The sequence below is a fragment of the Mustela nigripes genome, chromosome X (assembly GCF_022355385.1).
Source record: "Mustela nigripes isolate SB6536 chromosome X, MUSNIG.SB6536, whole genome shotgun sequence".
Lineage (NCBI taxonomy): Eukaryota > Metazoa > Chordata > Mammalia > Carnivora > Mustelidae > Mustela > Mustela nigripes.
The window spans coordinates 63,554,476-63,571,976 of record NC_081575.1 but is presented as its reverse complement, the minus strand read 5'-3'; the positions used below and the strand labels follow the sequence as shown (position 1 = coordinate 63,571,976).

At 34.4% G+C, this 17,501-nt stretch overlaps 1 protein-coding gene across 4 annotated transcripts in view; it reads right to left on the bottom strand.

The window, feature by feature from the left end:
- Positions 1 to 376: 376 nt before the first annotated feature.
- Positions 377 to 17,501, bottom strand: part of ATRX (ATRX chromatin remodeler) — a 301,682-nt gene continuing 284,557 nt past the window's right edge. For all 4 annotated transcript variants that reach the window (XM_059385663.1, XM_059385664.1, XM_059385665.1 and 1 more), the window contains 5 exons: positions 7,794 to 7,943; positions 6,811 to 6,936; positions 5,975 to 6,070; positions 5,346 to 5,474; positions 377 to 4,111 (listed from right to left, as the gene is read on the bottom strand). In XM_059385663.1, the coding sequence (XP_059241646.1) occupies positions 3,833 to 4,111; positions 5,346 to 5,474; positions 5,975 to 6,070; positions 6,811 to 6,936; positions 7,794 to 7,943 (780 nt within the window). In that variant the 3' untranslated portion in view covers positions 377 to 3,832. The remainder of the gene's footprint in view (positions 4,112 to 5,345; positions 5,475 to 5,974; positions 6,071 to 6,810; positions 6,937 to 7,793; positions 7,944 to 17,501) is intronic.

Here is a 17,501-nt window from a genome sequence, read left to right as displayed (position 1 = left end):
GCCTGCTGTATTTTAGGGTTTGTCTCACTCTTTCATTCCTTCAACTATAGCTTTATCTTCATTATCTTTAATAAAGGCCTCCATTTATATGCTGTCTTCCTTGGTAAATGTAGGTAGCAGTCACTACCAGAAAGCTCTCTTGAGTGAGAGAAAGGGTGATTGCTTTAGTTAACCAAATAGGCACAATGGTGACAGGAAGGTTACTCCACAGAGAGGGTGGCAGCATATATTGTAAAGGAATTTTATGGTGGTACATACTCTGAGGAGTAAAATTCTTAGGTGGGGGGTTGGTGGGGCCATTCCATCATTATATTCAACATGAGTAATGTGTGCTGAGTTTGGTTACCTAGCAGATATTGAGCTTAGAAACAATATATATTTTGGATTTTAAATTTTTATTCACCTCCATATAACAGCATATATAAAATGTTGCACAGACAAAAAGCATTTCTGAAATTTGGTAACTCCTTTGGGATTGGCACAGATTACAGACTTGAAAAACAAATCCATGGTGGAGGAATTTTCATCTAGGGTAGATTTGATGTGGAAATAGCTTAAATTCACTTGAGACTAAGTCTGGTGAAATAAGATGGGAATAATCTGAACGTAATTTTTAGTGAAATAAGCATGTAAAAGAATGACCTAATTTACTGTTAGAATAGATACCTATAGCTTCACAACATGCCACCCTCAAAGGAAACAATGGTACTGAGATAGGTAAGTGACTACCTTAAAGTTTTGTTTGGGGCACAGATGTTAAGTATCTGATTTTGTGATAGAAAATGGGCATAGCTAAGGGAAGACTACAAAATATTCAGCTTTGGAGGCCAGGTAATAAAGGCTTCCATTAACCTGTTATGGCTTCAGGAGGGTAAGCAGCTTTTCTATCAAGTGTGGATTGGTAGTCTTGCTTGATTTAAATGAGTGATGCAGCTGTTGGGAAGCAGGAAATGGTGCTGGATTACAAAGAGACAACCAAAACTAACACAAACACACATAGGCTTCCTGGTATGTAAATTATTTTTGAGGTTAGAGATCTCCTTTTACAGAATTTAGTACATAACAGATTCAAAAACCAAACTTTTTGACCTCCCAATATTAAATAACTAAATGTGCAAAAGAATCACCATTAAATAGGACATCAAAAGCTATACATTTTCTATGAAACAATATGTGCACAGATTTTCAAAGCTGTGAAAATGCAATAAAGAGCACAACACATTTTGGTCACTTTATTAAATGACATTAAATAGTTTAAGTTTCAACTACTAAACAGCACTTTGAATGGTGAAAACACAGATAGTATTATTGTCATACTTGAATGCTTTTCTTTAAAAACACAATTCCAGTCCTTATATATATTACAAAACAGCCTTAAAGGAAGAAGTGACATCTTTTCTACAGTACTTAAGATACTCAATACAGAACTGAAAAGCAGTCTAACAGAAACAAAGGCAAGTCTTCACAGCTGTATGATTTCAGCAGCCAAAGCTGGATGATGGACTGAAACATTACTATACAACTGGGACAAAACATATACAGTATCACAATACTAAGCAAAAACGCTTTACACCCAAAGAAATAAAACAGGTTACAAAATATGGAGAATTTAGCAGGCAAAACTGTATAACAAGCAACATTTTAAATCGTCATTTTTTTAAGCCATTGCAACTATTTAAAACATCTAAAACAAATATAAAAATGAGCCTTTTAGTATCTTATTGATGTGATTTTTGTCTTTAAATATTTGTTAAAGCTTGATGTTATACTCAAAGTACATATTATATAGCTAAAATGTCAAGTGAGAAGAGTGTATGCAAAGTGGTCCAAGTTTTATTTCAAACTCTCTTAGTTCCAATTAATCCTTTCTATGTATTATTCCTTAAGTCATAGTTTCATCCATGGTGAAAAAAGTTTAGAAGGTTGCCTAAAATTTCTACATCCATGTCTTTGAGCAAGTAATCAGACCATGTTGAAAATTTCCAGGTCTAGTAAATCAGGTTTAAGGTATTCTGGACTTGTAGATACACCAACTGACAACAGCTGGCCACAGTGTACTGCCTTCAAATATTTATCTCGTAGATCTTGTCTTTTTCATTTCTTCTGGAGTAAACACACATCTCCCCCAACCCCAATTCAGTAAATTTAACTATATGGCTGGCACAATATCCAAATACATGGGATTTATTAGTGATAACTCACCATGGTAAAGTGAGGGGGATGAAATGGATCCACCTAACCTCACAAATTATGTATCACAAACCTAGTGCTCTTAGATGTTTACCACTAGTTCTTTCAAGATAAAAATGGAAATCTTTTAATAATCCAAATAACTCAAAACAGTTCTAGTTAATGTTAAACTCATTCTAATCCAGTGATACCTAGAGCAATTCCTCCACCCAACATTTTTTAATGAAATTCCTTAGCTATTTCCATTACCTATTACAACACCACCTCAAAAATGGTTTTGCCATGTTGAGTTGACTCCCATAGTCTAATAATTTTTTTCTTCAGGAAATTCAAGCAAACTGTACATGAATAAACTTATAGGTCATTTTTATAGGCCTGGATTAAGAAAAACAATGTAATGATTTTCTAGTAAAACTTCAAAGAAGGGTATTAGATGAACTAATTTTGATGAAAAAAATTGCCTCACAGATCTAAACTAATAAAAAATCGAACTTTGAAATGTAATTTATTTAAAATAACATAGGGAAGTTGGGGGAAAAGAACATGATGATGACAAAAAAGAGGAAGAGCACAAAAGCCAGTGATCCTTATCTTTCAGAGGAATTATTTCACAATACTGACAGTACTGGGAATTACTAAAGCACATTCCTCATGTGAACTTAAAAGTCAGCAATGGTTCTGCCATTTTGATATTGTTTATAAAACAGGGTGTGACCCTACCACACCATCATCCTTAACCTCCTAAAATGCTAGAACTTGATTTTGTTAGTCCACATCCCACTGCCAGCAACAGGATGAAGCACTAGCACTGGCACCAAGCAGTTAAGAGATGTGCTTTATATTAGTGCCAAGAGAGAGAAAATTCATGTGTGGAAGATAATCCACAACCCTGAAATTTTACCAGTAATTATTTCAGCACATATAACTGAAAATAAAAAATGGCAGAAAGACTAAAGAAGAAAAAGGAGTTCTCTTCTTAGGCTATACTTAAGGCTGTTTATACAATACTAAGATAACTGCAAGACTCCTCCAAGTTTTAGAGCAGTAGTATTTGAGAATATTGCACACAATTCTGTGTCAAAGATAACCCTTAAATTTCTAACTCTCACTCACAGAGATGATACAGCAGGAGCCCAGTTGCAGACTTCAGTCAAAGGAACATTAAAACCATTTCAATCATTTTAGTAAGGAAATGGATTAAGTACAAAAGTATTTCATAACTTGAGGAATCAACTCTAAGAACTCAGCTGTGTGTTTTTATATGTAAAGAACGAATATATAAATCTGTATTCTTTCCTAAATTCATTAATTTTATGACAATTTTATGGTTGCTAAAAGCAGGCATAAAAATTTAGAGAGGAAATCTGTGGAGTTGTTACTGTTATGGAAGGACTTGTTTTCACTGAAAACAATTTGAAATATCTTCTGTACTCAATGTGTGTAAGAAGATTCTAGGCAACATCACTGACAAACGTCAGGAAAAAATGGTATGCCCTATTAAAAAAATTAAAACTAATATGGAAGATTGGCATTTAAGGGGATCAAACTATTTATACAGTTGAGTTCTGTTAAGTTATTGATTCCTAAAAAAATAAAAGATCTTTCTATGATTTTAACAATCCTTTAAGCTTTTAGTGCAAAATCACATTGATTTCCCTTGGGAAGGTCCTGGATTTTTGCTTCTCATTGGGGGTGGTGCACGCTGTAAGGGTGGTGGCTGCATACCACCAGCTACTGACTGATACATCCCTCTCATATCAATTTGCTGGTAGTTAGAAGGATTCATGATTAAATTTGGAGGCTTTGGCATCATGAGGTGACCCAGTGTTGCTTGCTGATAAGTCATTTGTTGTTGTTGCTGCTGATTGTATTGCTGCTGGAGCCTTCGGTTCATAAGTATTCGCTGAACGCAGCTGATTAACTAAAGAGAGAAAAGGGAGCTGTTACAAGTGCATGACCTATCTCAGAGGCAAGTATCAAGTTTTAAGTTAAAATCAATTTGTTAAGGGTGTACCATACCAAAAGGAAAACACATAATTTGAGGCATTCACAGGACCATTACTGTAGGAACCAGTTAGTAACACCACTGAGGGCTAAATTCTCTTAATGACTTGACTATTGTATTGTATTGTAAGAAGGATTTAGGTTAGTTGCCATAGTAACCTGTCTTACACTATGATTAGTTTCAAGTATTAGTTATAGCACTTTTGATCAAATCTCATTTCTTCATTCTTTTAAATATTTCACATGATGACAAACATTTTTAGTGACAAATATCCAAGGGAAAAAGCAACTTGCAGTGGGAATAATTCCTACCTGGAGTGTCTCAAATTTCCTAAGATAATCTAAAAAATCAGTAATCTACAGTGCTTTCTAAGTAAAATTCATGCCACAGAAATTGATTCCCTAGAGTCAAGAGTCGAAATTTCCCAGTGAAAGGCAAATGGCTGGCAAACAACTATCCTGGGAAAAATGATCAAAGGTCCTGGAATATGCACTAAAGATTTTTAAATTTTATTTATTTGACAGAGAGAGAGAGAGAGAGAGAGAAAGAAAGAGAGAACACAAGTAGGCAAAGAGGCAGGCAGATGGAGAGGAAGAAGCATGCTCTCTGCTGAGCAGGGAGCCCGGTGTGGGGCTCGATCCCAGGACCCTGTGATCATTACCTGAGCTGAAGGCAGCCACCTAATGGAATGAACCATCCAGGTGCCCCTGGAATATGCTAGTCTTTCAAAGAATTATATAATTTAGTAGGAACCTGAAACATATATCATCTATATAGCTCCACTTTTTTAAAATCTCAAATTAAATATATTAAAAAGTATCCTCATTGTTTAAAAATGGTAAATATGGTAAAAGTCTGGCAAAAATTCCTTTTTAGATGTCTAGAATACACAAAAAATAAAACTATGTGGACAAGAACCTACACAATCTTCAAGGAGACCCATTAGCAATTTGTTGCTCTTTTGTAACCCTGTAACCCAGGTATTACCTTTATTTGACAATTACTATGATTTCTGACAAAATTTCTTCCAGGAAAAAACAATGACCAGTCATCCATCCCTCTGAGGGAACGTGTCACAGAGATGTCACACAAACCCATTATTATAAATTCAAGAAAACTGGACATAACTTAGAGATAGTGGGACTCTTACCATCTGTTGTTTTGTCAATACATCATTGTAGATTGCTTCTCTTCGTTTAACATCAAGCTCCTGGCTGGCTTGCCTACTTAATGCTAACGCCTGTACTTGGGCCTCTGAGAGATTCATGTTTTCCTTCCACTAAAAGAAAAAGGTTCCATTTACTTCCTATTGCAGTAGAACGGAGGAAAAATAATTAAGGTACTCAAAAATATTAAGGATTATAAAAGGTTTTTGTCTTAAGAAAACAAGGATGTAAAAGCAGGGTACTAAGTTATCCACTGTTGTACAAGGTTTGGTTATTTCTGGAATGAAACTACTTGGATTTAATTTGTGTAACTGATAAAATATGTTTATGTAAACAACATACACATTTCTATAAATGATTGACTTCCTAATCATTTGGGATAGCACCCATTTCTCTTTTGTGCCAACATTTAGGTAAAAATGCTGAATTACAGCTCAGCACTATTATTCAGTTTATTAGTATTTTACTATTGCAAATTAAGTTGTAAGAATCATGTTGTTTTCCCCACAGAAGGAGTAAAGCAAACAATTAAAAATAAAAACAAAAGGGCTGGGATGGGGGAACACATGACAAAAATATCAAGTTGGAATAACATAACTGCGAATTAACTTACTACAGCTGAAATTATATCTTCAAGAGGCTGAATCCTCACTGCTGTCACACTGTTTGTTGCTTCCACAACTTTTTCTCTTCCTTGATTAATGAGGTCCTAGAAGAACGCAAGAAACGTTATAAGGACATATAAAAGACACATGGTTATAAAGTATAGGGATCCTTCCTTTTGCCAATTTATAGCATTTGGTTTTAAAACTCTCCAAATAATTGAAAAGCAGCAAAATGCAGCACTTATACAGTGGGTAAAATTTATCAGTGAGGGTCCTGTTAGGAAGATAAAACTTACGGTTTGCACCAATAGTTTATTAATTTAAATGATTCCATAAGAACATTTTCAAAAGAAAACCACAGATTCAATTAAGTTATTACATAATCAGTATAATAAAACCTAATCTTTCTTATTTACTTCATAATTGGTTCTAGTTTTAAATGTAATACTGGACATTATCATATACCCAATGCTGCATCTACATTGCATCAGAATACAGATGTATATATCCCATTTTCAAATATTAGCAAGTTAATTTGTTGATTCAAAGTATTTTATAACTGAAGAAAGTGCTATTTCCCTAGCCAGTCAATTGCCCTATTGTTCCTTAATTAAAATAATTCAAAGAGCATTAATTCAAGGCCTAATTCTTTTGTGTTCTGAACAAACTACACTTTACTATACTGTGATAGTTCAAAAAGGTCAACAAATAAAAGAAAAATTTCTTGGTCTATTCAGAGGTAATCTTTTGGAGAATGTGATATTCCTGCATAGGGAACCCTCAACAACAAGGTACTTGAATGCCTTTAATTCATGTTAAACTACTTTTGTACTTCACAACTTACCTCCAACTGTTGATTACTCATTGCTGACAGGGCTCCCAAATTGAAAGGAATATAAGGAGTTTGAGAGTTGAAACTGACAGGGGGTAAATTGGTCCCAGTTGGTATGTTGAAACGCATGGTCAGTCCCTAAAACCAAAAAATTATGCACTTTCCACATTGTGATTTAAAACTTGAAATTCTACATCACCTACCGGTTTAGAAAAGATTCCACATTCTCAGATCTAAGAAATTATTAACACTCTTCCACACACAAACAAAACACCCTTTTCACCTGAAACCAAGATCTTATTACATGGAAAGCTTTAACCCCTGAAGGTGTATTCTTTTTTTCTGATAATTCCCACAGAATGGGGCAACTCAGAGAATTCTAATGAAACTCCTAACATCACATTAACGTTAAAGAAGTTTGGTACAATGAGTTAGGAGTTTAAAAAGAATTCAGGTATTAGGATAAGATTTCCCATGCTCAGGAGCATTTTTGCTCAAGTGGTTTGGTGTTTAAAACAGACATGGAACTATTTTAATAAAGTTGCTGGTGGAGACTGATATTAATGTCCTATAATGGAATATTTTTGTGTTCTGACATTCAGTCAAAATTTTGATTTCATGGTACACATGTCAAAGAAACATTTCCTCCTACCTCTAAACTCTAAGCTACTGCATGTATGTTACTAGAGTGAGGGTGTTGATGGGAGTTAAGTGAGACTAAATATAGAGCTTCTCACTAATCTCTCAATTCAGCGTGTGCTAAGCAGAACTGGGGTTACTACTCTTTAAGTGGAAACTATTTTCTTCTTTCCTTTCCTTCCACTCTACCACCAAAGGTAACCAAAGCCTATAAACAGACTCGTATTTGGGGACTCTGTTCCCAAAGACTCCCTATTATTATTACAACTGTTTCAAATGTGGCCCTTTCCTTACTCACTGACCTTTTAAATGACTAACACAAAAACAAAAACCAAAAAGCATTTTGAATGAACTACCTTCTTTTCTGCTTCATACTCAGCCCAAGCTGCTTTTCTTTCTTCTTCAGTCAACTCTTCTTCTTCTTTGTGGTCCAAAAGAGAATCGTGTTCATGATATCCTACAATGTGTTCTTTATGTATTTGTAGAAGTTCTGCAAGTATGGTGTCCTGTTTAGAGGGGTTGAAATCACAGAGAATTATTTTTTCTGTCTGGATCCTATCTCCATAGTTCTTTGGTCTACTGTCTGACTAGAAACTAGACACTGGCTACTACACATATTTCTGATACATAGGATATAAATTACTTAGAAAACAGTCATAATACATACAACACCAGCCTCTTCTGTAAGAACTTCCTATAAAACAGTGTTTTATATAAGCATGTTTTAGGGGTTCCATAATGTTTAAAATGTAGTTTTTGTGAAGTTTTTTTCTCCAACTTTTTTCTAATTTTTTCATATGCATTTTGTTTTGTATTTGTTTTGAGTTGATAATAAATGCTAATAAAAGTCTGCTTAAATCAGAGATTACATTGGATGCTTGTGTTAAAAATCACGGCTACTCCTGTTTATACATATTTATCAACTTTATTTCTATCACAATTACTTTGGCCACCAGCCACTATACTAACAAAAAGCAAACCTAAATTAATCTAAACAGCTACAGGAAAGTTGCACTGGATCATAGAGTCCTTATATTTCAATTGTAGAAAGGTCAATTATAGATTACATTGTAAAGATGCATAGGTCAAATTTAAACTGATAGGCAGTTTATCATGTTATTGTTACAGTGGGGTTTTTTTTTTAAGTCATAGTGTCTTAAGTCAGTCTTTTAATAATTTTTTATTTTTTTATTAACATATAATGTATTATTAGCCCAGGGGTACAGATCTGTGAATTGCCAGGTTTACATACTTCACAACACTCACCACAGCACATACCTTCCCCAATGTCCATAACCCAACCGCCCTCTCCTTATCCCCCTCCCCCAGCAACCCTCAGTTTGTTTTGTGAAATTAAGAGTTTCTATGGTTTGTCTCCCTCCTGATCCCATCTTGTTTCATTTATTCCTTTCCTATTCCCCCAAACCCCGCCATGTTGACTCTCAACTTCCTCCTATCAGGGAGATTATATGATAATTGTCTTTCTCTGATTGTTAAGTCAGTCTTTTAAGGTTAAAAAAAATTAAAAGCTTAAAACTTGGGATCATTTATATACTTAGTAAGAACAAACAAACTCCTGCTTTGTGTAATTATGATTATGAGAGAGAGAGAGACAGAGACTGGGAGGAGGGGGTTAAAGTGAACCACAGATGTTACTTGCTAATAAGAAATTAAAATACTCACGTTGTTTATTAAGAAATCACAGATGAAAACCCGAATATATAAAAGGCAAATTAATTCACTTTACAAAAGGATTTTTCATAGCTTGTAACATCAAGTTCTCTTAGAACACACTTTCTGAATTGAGTGTGAATGTAGTGAAGGAACATAAATAATTACAGAGCAAAGGAAAGGTTGCAGAAGTATAAGTCCATTAAATTTAAATTTAATCTACATCTAATAATGCTTAATGCCTTCCTAAGTTTCAGCATAGACAAATCCCACACGTGAAAATAATTCTGTCTTTACATCTTCATTGACCCCCAGAGTATTATAACACATGGTAGGAACTCAAATTTCTGTTAAATAATTCAAGTTGAAAGACTCAATTCATGAGGCCCTATGATTTCTTCTGTACAATAGGAAATGCTGACACTAATTCCAAATAATCAGAATATTTGGTATCATTTAAACAACTCTTTATCTCGCTACCCTAATAAACACTTGAAATATTTCATCATTCCATAAGATTAAAGGAATTGATTTCATTAATGAATATAATTGTAATTGAGATTCTATACTTCATTTTGACATGATATACTATTTCTTTTGTTGAAAACCGAAAACATTAGAGGACCATACGTAGGAGAGGGCTCAAAAAAGCTGAATGGTGCAATACAGAGATGCTAGTTCTTTTGAAACACTAGCTAAACATTTCTCCTCTACACCAGTGTAGAAATCTGTCATCAAAGCTGACTTCCCATGCCTATGCAATATAAAACAGGTTTATCATCACTACACAGATCTCTAAAGCTCACAGTTATTGACCAGGTATGCAGAGAGATAGGCCAAATGAAATTAAATTCTATGAAAAGATAACGCTTCTTCAGATACGTGTCTCCCATGCTTCCCCCCCCCCCCCAACTATGACTCAAGAGAGAGGTTTAGAATAAAACCAGGTAACACTGACTTATATTTTTAGCAAGTGACCATACCAAATACAGTTAGAAAAGTCAGCTATTCTACAAAATACCAAATAAATTACAAGGTAGAAATGTTCTATGGATAGTTTCTAATTTTACTTCTGTCTAGCAATAAGTGATGTTCTTAACCATAGTCAAAAATAACTTAATTTCTCCAAGAAAACAACCTAAGGGAAAGACCAAGAGAATTGTGTGCTAGGAACTGATTTACTTTCAGCTGTGCCACTGATTCTCTCTCTGTAACAATGAATAATAATTTAGCTATGACTGTCAGTTAAACAAAATGAAACCCTCTCCATTCACATGTATAACAAGATGATATGAGAATAGCAGAAACAGATGAAACACCCAATTCTTTGGAAATAAATCTTCTGTCAGTTTAGTGCAGTGTTTATTTCTCAATTATAAACACCAGAGTTCATACATTAATTACTCTTATGATTAGAGAGAAAGCCTTTCCAGAGACACGTATATGCAATGTGCATGTGCATATAAAATGTCTAAAAAATATCAAGTCAGTCCTTATCATCCTATTTCAAAGTCCAAACTTATCACCTTGGAACTGGTAGGAACCCATGCCCAGAGAGGCAAAGTAACTTGTTCCAATCACACAGCTCAGACTAGCTAGGACTAGAAGCTGAATTTCCAGGCTTCTATCCAGTGATCATTCTATCACACTATAAAGAATATTTTCATGAGGCATAGTTCCTCCATTTCCCAGATCTGTACTCAAATAAAAAACACTACCCTGAAGGATTTTGGGGTGGGAAAAAGCCAAGTATGTCTATTTTTTCCCTCACTTTGAATGCTTCCATACTTTTTGAAGTTTTTAAATTAATATGCTAATTTTTTAAATAAAGGAAAATATAAAAACTGAAGCAAACACAATTCTCAGACACAAACCTGTGAAAACCCAGTTCATGCTTAGCCTAAACCTGACATGACTATTTTACCATTTTCATTTTCAGGAGACATGGAAACACCACTTCCAAAACATTTTAATGTCTTCTCACCAATTTCAGATTTAAGATCTATCCTCTCAAGTCAAACATGATTGACTTACTAAGGTCAGATTATGGAATAGGCTCAGCAATAATGTTCTTTTGACCCACAGTCAACTAAAATGCTAACAAGTCAGAGGAAAACTGCATGTGACTTTATTTTGTATCATTAAAAATTTCTGGACCCTTTTCCTAAAACAATAGCTCCCTCCTAACATCAAACAAAAAAACCATTCAAACTCTTTCTACTGGCTATGGATGCTCCCTTCTTTTCAAAGATTTTTAAAAAACATTGAAGGAAACAATGCTAATTTCGTATTATAAAACCTAGAGATAACTAATGGCACCACCTGTCATATATTCCTCCACACATTTACACTTTACTCTCACACTCATACATGCTCTTACATAAAAATGGGATTGTACTATAGTGTTGAAACCACTTTTCTGAATTAGTAGCTTTCCACAGACATCATTTTACATCAAATACAAACCATATTTTTTTTATGTGTTATGTTAGTCACCATACAGTACATCATACATTTTTGATGTAGTGTTCCATGATTCACTGAGGGGAGTGGGGGAATAGGTGAGCCTGGTGATGGGTATTAAGAATGGCTGGATTGCATGGAGCACTGGGTGTTATACACAAACCATCATGTTTAACAGCTGTAAGTGCTTATATATTATATAGATAAACCTTATAATCTAATTATTCTCCTATTTAAGGGTTTATTAATATTTAGGCTACTTACAGTTCTTCATTATTACTAAATCTGCAACAAAATAGCTAAAGGGCAAATTTTAATGTATTTCAACCACTTGTTCATACAATAAGTATGCTAATAATGCTCAAGGACTTAAACAAGTATGTTTACCACTATCTCCATTTTAACAAAGAAAAGACACTACATATGTTAAGTTAACTGACTTTTATAAGAATAAGACTCATTTATGTAAGTTCAGAGGCAGGAGGCCAAAAATCTTTCTTTCCTCTAGAGTGCTATGTAAGACACAAATAACAGAAAGAACATACAGAATTTCTGATATAAACTGTTTCTATATCTTTCCCTTTGTAAATTAATTATATAGCATATTGTTAATACAAAAAGCAAATGAAATTAAGACAGAAAAAAAGAATAAGTGTAACAGGATTCTCAGAATACTTCCTTGGGAAAAACCATTTTGCAAAATCTAGAGCAAATTGTGTACGTTAATAAAGAACAATTTCATCTCAATATACAACACAATCGGTGGAAAGGTATTTTTGTTTCTTCTCTTTGAAGCACGCATTTATTAGTTGCTATAGCAACCCTATTATTGAAAACAATACTGGAACAGAATCTATAATCACTAGGCCAACAGTTGTGAAAATGAGGTTTAAATTATATCCAAATGTGTACCTTTTCTTTGTCTAAACTTTATTTTTCCTTCAATAAGTGAAAAACCTTTTACAAGCTGGGAAAAAGCATGGTCTCTATTCTAGCTAACAGCTACATTAATTTAAGCTTTAAAAATGACTAGTTTAATTAATAAGATAAAATTAATGATAAATTAAAAGTTTAAGTTAATTTATTTAGATGTTTAAAGTGTTTGGCAAGCTGACAAAAATCCCATCTAATCAATCCTGAAATTCAACCTTGAAAATAAAATTTTAGAAACAATTAAGTCTTTGCCTGAGGGTGGGGGTGGGAGGTTGCCATTTTTCAAAATATTTTGCTTGCCATCACTTTGAATTTGAGTTCTATAATATCTGGAAATAAAAATCACTGGAATACTTAAGTGCCACAGCACCCACTCAAAAAGCTATGAAGAAAATTTCTTTTATTACTTCAATAAGCCTAGATTTTTAGTAAAGAAACTTTATATTCTGGGTTTAAAAAAAAGCTTTTACTTTCAAATCTGAAGGCTGTTTTTTCCCAAACTACACTGGGGGAAAAAAAAGGCAACATACTTGGTAAGTAACTAGAGAGATACTGAATACCACCTCATATCAAATTTTTAGATCAAGAGCACACACTTTCCCCAAAGACCATTTATAAACATACCCAGATTCCCAAATTAGAGGTGAAAATAAGAAAAGTGGCAACTACAAAACTTGTCACTTTCAAGAAAGGAAAAGGCAGGCCTACCACACTGCTTTGGGTGGAAGGTAAGAGCCGAAGTCGCCTTTGGTCAGAAGAATGTTTTCTGCTCAATTTAACATTCAAGGAGCTAGATAGCATATTTAGCATTTAACCTTTAAAAATCTGTTATCCATTATAATTATTACATAAGCCACATGCCATTCACTGTTAGGTAAACAGTTTCAGTCAAGATTTTATAGCATGGTAGTGACTTTCTAGAGGTTGCAGCTTTCTAAGTAGAGCCCAAATGGGAACTTGATTCTCATGCTATACAATGTGGAGTTCATATTATCTCCTTATTTCATAACACTGTTAACATCCTCTAACTAGGGGCGCCTGGGTGGCTCAGTGGGTTAAAGCCTCTGCCTTCGGCTCAGGTCATGATCCCAGGGTCCTGGGATAGAGCCCCACATCGGGCTCTCTGCTCTGCAGGGAGCCCGCTTCCTCCTCTCTCTCTGCCTGTCTCTCTGCCTACTTGTGATCTCTGTCTGTCAAAATCTTTAAAAAAAAATCCTCTAACTCAACTATAGGTATGCTAATAAAAAGGATATAGATAGAAGACCTATGAAATAGGAATGAAAGCAGGTATTTAGTAGTTCAGATTACATTTTAAAGAAAGAAAACATTTAAAAAGGCAAAATAATAAAAATAAAATATATAAATAAGGTCATCTAGTGATTTCTTATATTGACCAAATCTCTCATGCAATGTATATTCCTTGAAGGGTCCAAAGCAATGAATAGGATGTAAAAATCCTGGTCATGAAAACTTCAGTAACTGAAGAGACAGAAGGAGGTATTTACCTACTTAATTCACCCAAAAGTATCACAGCCTACATTTTCCACTGTTCCTAAAATGTTACAAGACATATTTAAATCAGCCAACCTACCAATCAAATAACATACTTTAGGATATTAACAAACAGATACTGTGCCACGCAGGTACCTTACATTAATTCAGGATCACTGATCACGCCAACATGCTAGTTATGTCCTTCTGAACTCCCCTAAATGAAATTGGAAAAAATGTGAAAGGACATAGATCAAACCCTGCTTTCCAGGCTTCTCTCTACAAAAGACCATTTCATGACCAGGCTGTCTGAAGTATAAATACCAGTATAGTTTTTTGGAATCAACTGATCTGATAAAAAGACCCATGTCGGCCTTTTGAATTTCAGAGGAAAATTTAATGGCAAGACTTACTTTAAATTTCATATAACGTTGTAAATTGAGAGGTTTTATGTATAGTGGTTAAGTTCACAGGCTCTGGAGTACTGCTAAACAGAACTCTGGGCAATGATGGAAATGTTCTGTCTGTGCTGTCCAACTGGAGCTACATGTGACTTCTGAGCACCGAAATGTTACTAGTGCAACTGAGGAACTAAAGTGTAATTTAATACATTTAAATGCAAATGTAAATAACTACATGTAGCTGGGCTTGACAGTGCAGACCTACAGTCTTACTGGATTTAAATCCTAGTTCTAACACTTACTGGTCCTATGTCCCTGAGTAGTTATCTTTTTGAATCTCAGTCTCCTGATCTGTAAAATGGGCCCAATAAGTTTCTACTTCACAAAGTCTTCTGTGGAGATTAAATGTTACACATGAAGTACAAAAACAGTGCCAGGTTTTCTGATGACACTTGCATTGCTAAAGCTGACAGTCAATTCCCAGACCTGATCCTGTCAATCCACCAGCAACATCTGATAGAATTTAATCCTTCTCTTCACTAAAATATTTTCTTCTCTTGGTCAGCTAACTAGAAGAGTTCTAATGGTGTTCTTTACTACTTTCTCTTACTTCCAACACCTTTTCTAAAGGTCTAAAGCAGATTCTCCCACAAACACACATTAAGAAACAATGTATTACTGTACAGAGAGAAAGAAGTTTTTATACTTTAACCAAGCTTTTCTAATGAAAAATTTCAGGAGATGTTTGATAGGGCCAACTGTGGGATATCAGAACTATCCTAGAAAATCCTAGATACATGGCTGTGACAGAAGAACCAATAAGTTATTACCTGTTCTGCGAACATATATATGTTAAAAATTTTTTTTGCTGATATTTAAAAGGATGCCTCTCATTGCCTAAAATGAGAGCATGATAAGCCAGAGCAATTTATTTATGTGAAGGTCAAGTCAATTTGTTGCTTTTATTTTACCAGAGATAGAGGTACAGAGAGCAAGTGATCTGTTAGTAAAACTTTTTATGTTTATGTAAAGATAAACAGCCTTATTTGACTTTTTTCCTTTCTCTTTTTGAATTCTAACTTTGCCATTTAATAGTTCAGTGATCTCTTGGAACCAATTCCCTTGCTACAAAGGGATAATACCATTGGTAACTCATGGGGTTACTGTAAGAATTAAATGAGATAGTGTATTTAAAAGAACATAGCACAAGCACTCGATATGTATATTACATATTACTCCTTTTTCTTCACACTTTGCCTTATCCTGTATTTTTAAAAAATATTAACATCTTTTTACACATTATCTATAAAACATTCTTGCTAGAAATACCTGCTAAGAATTTAATCAAGCCTTTGGGTCTAATTTCCAGTTTACAGAATATATAACAAATGGAAGTTCAAATATCCAACAGGAAATAAATCCAGAATGGAGGGAAGATGAGTACACTGAATTAAGAGGATTATAACAATGAGACAAAACAATCAAATATATTGTGTATACCTCGAACAGATCCAGATTTGAACAAATTAGCTATAAAAGACATATTCAAGACAACTGGAGTAATCTGACTACAGGTATCGTATTAGATGATGTTAGGAAATTAAGAAGTTATTGATTTTATGGTATAGTGGTTATATAAGGAATGTCTATTTTTGAAGTGTCTTTATTTTTTTTAAAGATTTTTATTTATTTATTTGACAGAGAGAGATCACAAGAGAGGCAGAGAGGCAGGCAGAGAAAGAGAGAGGAGGAAGCAGGCTCCCTGCTGAGCAGAGAGCCCGACGTGGGACTCGATCCCAGGACCCTGAGATCATGATCCGAGCCGAAGGAAGGCAGAGGCCTAACCCACTGAGCCAACCAGGTGCCATGAAGTGTCATTATATTTTAGAGATTTATACTGTAATATTTACAAGTGAAGTATCATAATCTTATAATTTAAATACATACATATAATTTGGGGTACCTGTGGGGCTCAGCTGGTTAAGCATTTGATTCTGATTTTGGCTCAGGACATGATCTCAGGGTTGTGAGATAGAGCCCGACATTGGGCTCTGCTCTTAGCAAAGAGCCTGCTTAAGATTCATTCTCTCTCCCTCTGCCCCTCTCCCCACCCCACTCACACTCTCTCTAAAAAATAAATAATTTTAAAAATGTAACTTAAAATATTTCAGAAAAATAGAGGAGAAAATGTGGCAAAATACTAACAATTACTCAAACTAGGTGATAGGTATATGAGTATCCATATTTTTCTAGTTTGAAAATTTTCAAAACAGGAAAAAATGTTAAGCCAACCATTCCCTCCTTATTTTCTTTGCAATAATGGAGACAGACAACACTAGACAATGTGACAGAATTCTGGGATGGCACAAAGTCTGAAAGATGGGTCAATATCCTTTTTACCCCTAGTCAGCTCTATATTTAACTTATCAAAAACATTTTTCTAAAGTTAGGATCTGAATTCAAGTCACCTCCCTATAAATTTTTTTAAAGCTAAATGGAATGTATAATTGCATGCTAACACTATTCTAAGAACTTTACACAGAATATCTAATTTTCATAGTAACTCTATGAAGTACATACTGTTAATATCACCATATAATGGATAAGATTTCTAAGATCTAAGCTTTCTAAGATTTCTAAGATCATGAATCAGAATGGCTGTGCTGGCTCCCTCCCACCACAATCAATCCACAGAAAGTACAGAAAGGAAAAAGAAACAAATTCCAGGAATTTACAGGCCAACACACATGCAAACACACAAGCAACACACACACACACACACCCCATCCCCAGTGTGACAACAAACTGGCACCATATGTTATCTGAAGCAAAGTTATTGAAAAAATGTTTCAATTATTCAAAATAAGCATTAAAATAGACTTTGGGAAATAAGGAAAGGTACTGTCAATATGAAATTCAAACAAAAATTACCTAAAAAGAGCCAATCTGAAATATTAGGGAAAAAAATAATCACTGAAATAAGTAACTCAATGGATAATATAAAAAGCAGAAGAGATAGAGCAAAAAAATATAACTTAGTGAACTAGGAGATCAGAATGAGGCAAAAGAAAAGCTGTAAGATATGAAAGCTAAAAGCAGAAGGGC